Genomic DNA, 9,177 nt, shown 5'->3' on the forward strand with positions numbered 1-9,177 from the left:
TCTGTCCAGATTGCCTGAGTGAATGTGTGAATGTGTAGGCACATCGGAATGATTGTGTTAAGCTAGCACTAAGTCCCTCCTCCGTCCACCTTTACTCTTTTCTTTACAATAAGGCTTTCAAATAAGTCATGGTTGTACGGCAGTGAAGCATCGGTGTTGAACACTGATGTCATGCTGTCGATGATGATGATCCAATCCAGAAAGGCACGTTCAGCTCTGGGGCTGAGTGCGACTCCCACACCACATATTCTACGAGTCATCGATTCTGGGTCACCGGACATACGGAGGGAGAAATGCTAAAGAGCTGAATTCATCCTTGGCGTTCTGAGATGCATAATCAAGCTTGGGTCTTGTATGCGTGTTTCGGAGACACAGTATACATCAATTTTATGAGTATAAGATTCCAGCAAGTATTGCCTGCTTGCCAGTTTGACATAGAGTACGGACGTTGAAAGCTCCTGTGTGGAAAAGATCTCGTATATTTAGAAGCGTGTCATTTTGTTCATTGTTAATAGGCAGCGAGGAGCATAAGGCCCTTCGGTCAGATAATGGACAGTCGAGTGCTCCAGTGACGCTTGCTTGTGTGGTGGGAAGGAGCTGGGGAGGGGTATCGGTGGACACCGAACTGTGCTGGCAAACGATACATCTCGGTTACCCAGGCCGAGGAAGGGGTTTCATTGAGGTACCCCACCTTGAGCCTTTGACTCAAGTCTGAACCACCCACAAGTGGACAGTATGGCTTTCTTTGGGGACTCTGCCCGGAGCCAGGACTCAATAGTCTGACCTGCTGGGCTGCAGACGGTTGGTCTAACCCGAGGGCCAGAGAATAAGGCATTACTGTCTCATTCCTGATGCGCCAGCGCGCAGCAGGTGCCTTTTAAGCAGCACCGGACTCTGGTTTTAGAAGTATTTCGACCATAGTGGATAATGCGCCGGCGGTCACGGTCAACCGTTGGGCGGTCGGAGTATGTGGTTTTCGGGGCCGACCTTTCCCAACGCGTCCTTCCTCGGGAAAAGGCAGCATCGCTGCTTCCATAAATATGGACATGCTGGTCGACTGGAGGAAACACCTTACTGCTTTCACACTCCTGCCGCATAGGACAGTACAACTTTTCATTCAGAAAGCCACGTAGCACGATTACTTGTAGTACGGAGTATCGCTGCTCTTGGTCCGACTGCTCCCCTTTGGCATTTCTGGCATGGTTGTACCTTGTGAAACGATGTTCCAGCTAGTGTAGCCCGCGGAATTATTGCAGCACTCAAGCCCGACCACCACGACAAGGTGGCAGCTTTAGGTCGGGGAATATAGCGACCGGATTATGTTCACAAATTTACCGGGCACATCCTGGCACAGTTAGGAGCGTTGAGGGATTCACCGAGTCGGACGCACTTTTGAAGCCAAAGGACACCGAGATTGTGGGTCACCTGTATATTTCGCGTTGCTTTAACGGCTGATGGATTGTGAAGATGAGGTCGACGCAGTCTCTACCCGGTCGAGATCCTGCGTGATTCTCACGGGTCAATGTTTCGCGTGCCATTGTAAAACGTCGAAGAATATGTGGAGCCACAAGACCTGCTATAACAAGGGTCAAAGTGACAGCTCTGTCGTTACTACATTCACTGCGAATACCCATTTTGAAAATGGACACAATTATCACAGAATCATACGGATATAGTTTGCAGTGAAGTGAAGGAACGAAACTCCTAGGGCAGCTGGCATCAACGAAAGCTCGGATGGCAACAATAAAAAATCGTCCAACTATATCACCTTTTCGATGCCTAATTGCCATGCTACCGGGAGGAGGCACGAGGGCTGGTATACTTCCAGGTTGTCAAAGCCTAGGCAGGGGAAGTTGAGAGAAAGAGGTCGGGTTCGAACCATGGACCTTTCGGTCAGTACATTCGCGCTCTAACCACTGAACCATCTCGTCCCCGACGGCAAAAACGTTGATCAAAATATCCGCTGGAGTTTTAAATATGCAACCGTGAGCAGCGACATAAAGTGAGAGATCGGACCTTTAGACGAATTGAAAATGCCCTACTTTCCCCTTTGCACACTGATTCTTTGGCTGAGGCTGTTGCTGCTGTCTACTAACCATGATATGCGTTTTCCACTGTAAGTAATGTACATAAGATCCAACCTAGCACACATCAGTAACGAAATCTAAGTCTATTCTGCGTAACTTTTGAACCACCTGGATCTGGTCCCTTAAAATTGGTCTCCAGCTGTATATATTGGACTTACAAAGACACTGATTGGGAAATAAACCGAAATCCATGAACGGAGCGCGTAGGAGTCAGTCGGGATGAGAAGCTTGGTGACGCTTGCGGAAGGATATAGATTCATATGGAGTTGAGGATGGGAAAGACCCCACATCTACGATCCTGTTACAGATCGATTATTTATGTGAAAAGATAGAAGACCAAGCAAACTGTTGATGGAGCTATTCAGCCCGGTGGTCTAAATGCAGTTCTTCACAGGATATCGGTAAGTCATTGAGGTTCTTGATGATTTCACTGAAAAGCTGCTCGATGGACCTGTTGCGCGAATTAACTGAGACAACATGGACTCCCTCCCAGTATTCATTGCTGCCGCTACTTCTATGGCCTTCTGAATGCCCCTCGTCTGCATGTGCGAAAATTTTTTCCCGTCCGATGATGCGCCGAGTTGCATTGTGGTTGCGAACGAGGGCTCCAGACCTCCAACAATACCACACACAGTCTTCCAAGAGATTCAATACTTAGACGAGACTAGCTGGGCTGCACCGCGTGCATCTTTATATATCTCGTTCCAACAATCACGAGTATCCGAATAAGGGGCATCTATCTGCAGATCCCACTAGTGGGGCTACTTCCCGCACTTGTACACAAGTGACGGGACAATAAACGCCTCCCTGGATGACCCTTTCGAAAGTGACTGAACAGAGGCATCACGGCTTCGAAGGAATTGCACCTATCAGAAAACACTTAACTGCACAGTTAGCGCACAGCTAGAGTCGCCTAGAAGAGGAAAATCGGTTCGAAACAGTAACGTGGTAAGAAAAGGTATTCAAATTCCACATTCTAACGTCAAGCTGTAGATGTGCAGACCGCCCAGGTGGCATCGAAATGACTTTACTCAAGACATGCATGAACGAGATTTGCTTTTTTGGAATTAATTTAATTGAAGCTAGCAATACAAGACGAAAAATAATAACTGTTTTGTTGCACGCATCACAGCTTCCATAACTAGTGAAATACTGTAAATAACATAATATAATTCGTTCAGCTGTAGCACCCTTTTGGTGCCTAGCTGTCATTGCAGCCGATTAATTTCGGTCTATGCACTTACCTGTTTCGGAACGTGTCTTCTACAGTAGGAGGGAAACGTACTGGAAAATATTGTTATTCCCTTGGCTTTAGAAACACAAGGAAGATGGAAAGTGCAGGGACAGGACTTGATGACACAACCAACGCAAGCCCCAGGATTACGGCAGTATGAGCATATCAAAGACCGTCCTCGCCGGATCTCTCTCTTTATTGCATCGATATGAAAGCCCTCTATGTAGTCTTCGTCCGTAGTGCCTTCTTCTTTCTCTTGAGACAAGCCACTTGCCGCAAACTAGAAAAGTGGTAAAGTAAAATTTTCCTCTTACAATGCAGTTTGTGTGTAGTTTCAACTCGCCATTATTTGTGAAGTTCCCCAGAAGTGGATTGTCATCCAGTTTCAGACAGAAAGCACAACTGTCCGTACAAAGGGGCCTGAGAGTTTTCCGACGAGGCATCGACCACTAATACCTATAAATGAGGGGCGGATGCACTGAAAATTCAGTGAATGAAATAAAATGATCATCAAATAAACAATGTCCATGCTTACTTGTGTGTAGCCACTTTGATTTGTTGCGAATATACTCTATAATTTAACGACACGGCCTTACTGATTTAACGGACTACAGTGGTCAACAAAGGGCGGCCCATGGTGAGGTCTGCATGTATGAGTCCCACGATTTGCTGATCTTGGTATATTTTGATGGATAAAACAGACAGAGTACCAATTATGGCAAAGTTTCGCGGACAGTACACATCTTGGTATCCGACGTGTCTGGTGTATATTATTTGCGCCCTGTTCGCCAAGTAGCGAATTTTGCGTTTTTGACCTAGGGAGACGAAGCTGAGTTTACTGTTCCACCCTTCTCCCCTTGGACAGACCCGGTGGCTTTCTTTTGACATTTACGTTGATAGGTCAACCTCTTCCAATAAGGACCGAATGTTCTAATGTTTGGTTGAAAGTCCTTGGAAATATGTTATGCCACTGGTAAACTATTCCGCTACCAGTTGAAGCTGAAATAAACACTTTCCGTGAACATCGGCAATAACGACTCTGGCGTGCAAATTGGTAAGTCTACCACAATTTTATTGTTTCGGAGGTACTGTCGAAGTTAGTAGATGGTTTCTTGGAAGGGCACACTGGTAAGCAACATAGCGATAGTTTTTTACCTTGAGAACTAAGACCACCTATGGAACTGAAGAGGCTGCGGCGAGAAGTTTCCATTCATACTGGTTCAAGCTTTTATGCCAGCCACTACGCCAGGGCGTAGCGTTACACGTGGCTTACGGGCCTACACTCTGGAACCACGGTGCCAGCTGGTCGCAGCCTCGACTGTATGGCATATTTAACGGTTTGAGGACGCACAGTGTTGAGATCTTTTTGAATCACTGCCGTTTTATCTCCTTCAGTCACCAACATATGGAATTATGAATACCAGGCAACAATGGTTCAACTTTTCAACACAGCTAATTTTTGTTGTTGGTGGTTGCAGGATACGTAGAATACACGCCATCACTCTCATTTGATCAGTCATCCTACTGACCTGGCACAATTATCCTAGTAAGCCAACATGAAAGGGGGGAGCACTGAAATCGAGTTAGGCTCTTATTACAGCTCATCAATAGTGCATATCCTTGGCCATGTTGCGGTTTGAATTCCGGACAAGTGACATGCGGAGCGAGCGTGTGACCGCTACTCCGCCAGCATACGCTGGATACATTTGAATTTCCAAGTCTGAACAAGCCAACGTGTTCACATTAGAGGGATGTGATTGGTTTCCCCGACGCCCAGAACAACGATCCGTCACGAAGAGATTGGACCTTACGAAGGTGCAACGGTTTGCGCACCCCAGCGACCCATTGAGTTCACATTAGATGTGATTGGTTTCCCCGACGCCCAGAACAACGATCCGTCACGAAGAGATTGGACCTTACGAAGGTGCAACGGTTTGCGCGCGCACGCGACCCATTGAGCCATACTGAGGAAGGGTGTCCCCCCGACACTCACGGGCTCTCATACCAGGTTGGTCAGTGGTTAGAAGTCTGATGAACAGTTTCCTGGTCCTCCAGGTTGGGAATTGGAGCATTTGGTAGAAATGGTAATGCATTTGCATTTCCCGCCATACACCGCTGCCTTGCGGTTAGGCTTTTGAGCCAAAGACTTTGGTTGAGGACCCTAATCGTCCTCCCAGAAAGCACAACTGTCCGTACAAAGGGGCCTGAGAGTTTTCCGACGAGGCATCGACCACTAATACCTATAAATGAGGGGCGGATGCACTGAAAATTCAGTGAATGAAATAAAATGATCATCAAATAAACAATGTCCATGCTTACTTGTGTGTAGCCACTTTGATTTGTTGCGAATATACTCTATAATTTAACGACACGGCCTTACTGATTTAACGGACTACAGTGGTCAACAAAGGGCGGCCCATGGTGAGGTCTGCATGTATGAGTCCCACGATTTGCTGATCTTGGTATATTTTGATGGATAAAACAGACAGAGTACCAATTATGGCAAAGTTTCGCGGACAGTACACATCTTGGTATCCGACGTGTCTGGTGTATATTATTTGCGCCCTGTTCGCCAAGTAGCGAATTTTGCGTTTTTGACCTAGGGAGACGAAGCTGAGTTTACTGTTCCACCCTTCTCCCCTTGGACAGACCCGGTGGCTTTCTTTTGACATTTACGTTGATAGGTCAACCTCTTCCAATAAGGACCGAATGTTCTAATGTTTGGTTGAAAGTCCTTGGAAATATGTTATGCCACTGGTAAACTATTCCGCTACCAGTTGAAGCTGAAATAAACACTTTCCGTGAACATCGGCAATAACGACTCTGGCGTGCAAATTGGTAAGTCTACCACAATTTTATTGTTTCGGAGGTACTGTCGAAGTTAGTAGATGGTTTCTTGGAAGGGCACACTGGTAAGCAACATAGCGATAGTTTTTTACCTTGAGAACTAAGACCACCTATGGAACTGAAGAGGCTGCGGCGAGAAGTTTCCATTCATACTGGTTCAAGCTTTTATGCCAGCCACTACGCCAGGGCGTAGCGTTACACGTGGCTTACGGGCCTACACTCTGGAACCACGGTGCCAGCTGGTCGCAGCCTCGACTGTATGGCATATTTAACGGTTTGAGGACGCACAGTGTTGAGATCTTTTTGAATCACTGCCGTTTTATCTCCTTCAGTCACCAACATATGGAATTATGAATACCAGGCAACAATGGTTCAACTTTTCAACACAGCTAATTTTTGTTGTTGGTGGTTGCAGGATACGTAGAATACACGCCATCACTCTCATTTGATCAGTCATCCTACTGACCTGGCACAATTATCCTAGTAAGCCAACATGAAAGGGGGGAGCACTGAAATCGAGTTAGGCTCTTATTACAGCTCATCAATAGTGCATATCCTTGGCCATGTTGCGGTTTGAATTCCGGACAAGTGACATGCGGAGCGAGCGTGTGACCGCTACTCCGCCAGCATACGCTGGATACATTTGAATTTCCAAGTCTGAACAAGCCAACGTGTTCACATTAGAGGGATGTGATTGGTTTCCCCGACGCCCAGAACAACGATCCGTCACGAAGAGATTGGACCTTACGAAGGTGCAACGGTTTGCGCACCCCAGCGACCCATTGAGCCATACTGAGGAAGGGTGTCCCCCCGACACTCACGGGCTCTCATACCAGGTTGGTCAGTGGTTAGAAGTCTGATGAACAGTTTCCTGGTCCTCCAGGTTGGGAATTGGAGCATTTGGTAGAAATGGTAATGCATTTGCATTTCCCGCCATACACCGCTGCCTTGCGGTTAGGCTTTTGAGCCAAAGACTTTGGTTGAGGACCCTAATCGTCCTCCCGTCTAGGTGTGGGTAGCCTGACATTCGTTCACCTGTAGCACCCTTTCGGCGACTAACTGCCGTGCCACCCATAAGACGCACGAGGGTTGGGATGCTGTCGGGTTGCCCAAGCCTAGACAGGGGAAGTCGAGATGCAGAGGTCGGATTCGAAACACAGATCTTCCGGTCAGCCAATTCGCGATCTAACCACTTGGGCCATCTCGCCCCATAACCTGACATTATCTCGACCCATGTACGACCATGATACATGCGTCCAACAAACTCATGCTACATCGGCCGTCGCGTGGTACCATCAGCCTGGCCGCCTTATTCGCAGTAGGGCTGGTAAGCGAAAACAGGCTACTTCTGACACTCCCTTTCTTACATTTCACATACTTTTTCTTCCCCCTCTCCTCACCCCATTAGTAACTCTCTCCTTGTAGGCCCAGCACTTAGGACTGATGACTCCACTCGTCATGCATCGGTTTTACGTGCAGCATCTGCTCGTCACATGGCGCCTCAGGTATCTCCAAATCAATCTTCAAGCCTCGACACACAGTCTATCTGGCCGCCTTCAATGTTCGCACTCTGAGGCAAGCAGCTGTTCTTGCTCTCACACTGGACTCTTTTGGCATTGATGTGTGCTGTCTCAGAAACTAGAATTCAAGATGCAAGCACAGTGATTGAGCTAACTGCCCCACCAGTCTCCACTCGATTTCGGCTGCGCATCTCTGGTGATCCAGAGGCTGCTGTGGCGGTATGTGCAGGGATTGGTATCGTCCTGAGTTACCAGGCCGATTCATCCTTGTGAAAACGTCTGTGGAAGAGTCTCACAAGGGAGATATTGATCGCTGTCTGTTCATCGTGTCTGCATGCGCTCAACTGACTGTATCTCCAACGCCGTCAAAGATAGTTATTATGACGCCCTGAATGTTATACTTCGGTGAGATAAAAGCTCAAATATCATGGTGGAGATTTGAATGCACAAGTAGGCAGGCTTAGCGTATCTGAAACTCAATTAGGATTGGACTCGGTACGTGCGGATACTGGGGAACGATTGCTTCAGCTGTGTGCTGATCGCAGGCTGTTTTTATGCAGTACTGACGTTGTGTTTAACTTTTTTACTCGCTATTCGTTGAGCTAATTGTGTTTCCTAATGTTTTAGCTGATGTACTGAAATTGATAGAAGATTAAAGCCAATCATTCGGCAATCCTCGTTCTCTATTTCTGGCACAATCATTCGAGTGCGCAACAATTTGATCTTCTATCAATTAAAAATACAATGGAACGACTGTTTCGCCCAGACCGGTTTGACGCCGATCCCCAATCCTCTTCTTTTCGCCCAGATTTGACGCCGATCCCCAATCCTCTTCTGCTTCAAAACAATGGATCCATTGGCACGAAACGTTTGCGAACTTCCTCTCATGCATGCAACTCCCAAACGTTGACAAAAGAAAGCTTTTGGTAAATTTTCTTTCTCCGTCCGTCTATCAACATGTTTGTGATTGTACTACTTACGAAGACGCCATCCAGACGCTCGAAAAGATGTACATTAAACCCAAAAATGAAGTGTTTTCCCGCCACGTGCTGGCTACTACCAAACAAGAACCGGGCCAATTAGTCGACGCGTTCCTGCAAAAATTACGTTACCTTGCCAAGGACTGAAATTCTCGTGCGGTTTCTGCCGATGAACATCGGGATGAGGCTATTCGAGACGCTTTTATCACAGGCTTGCAGTCTAATTCCGTTCGCCAACGACTACTAGAAAAACACACTCTTAAGCTTCAACAAGCTTTTGACGAGGCACGTCTGCTTGAACATGCTCAACAACAGTCACTCTCATACGACTCGTCTGCTCATGTTCCCTGTGGCGCCGCATCTATCAAAACTGATAAGCCTCTTACTCCTGTTCGTGATGCTTTTATCTCTCAGATGGAATCTAGTGACACGATTGCAAGCACATCCTTATCTTGCTTCTTCTGTGGCAACGGTAAGCACATTCGTTCAAAATGCCCGGCTCGTGAGTC

At 47.1% G+C, this 9,177-nt stretch overlaps 1 protein-coding gene across 1 annotated transcript; it reads right to left on the reverse strand.

Moving 5' to 3' along the window:
* Positions 1–3,331: 3,331 nt before the first annotated feature.
* Positions 3,332–3,770, reverse strand: T265_13136 (hypothetical protein; the record flags this gene model as incomplete). The annotated part of the gene is made up of 2 exons (XM_009167387.1): positions 3,332–3,601; positions 3,636–3,770. Coding segments are annotated over 2 exons (399 nt in total), but the record flags the coding sequence as incomplete, so codon positions are not given.
* Positions 3,771–9,177: the final 5,407 nt, after the last annotated feature.

The sequence above is a fragment of the Opisthorchis viverrini genome (genome assembly GCF_000715545.1).
Source record: "Opisthorchis viverrini unplaced genomic scaffold opera_v5_39, whole genome shotgun sequence".
Classification (NCBI taxonomy): domain Eukaryota; kingdom Metazoa; phylum Platyhelminthes; class Trematoda; order Opisthorchiida; family Opisthorchiidae; genus Opisthorchis; species Opisthorchis viverrini.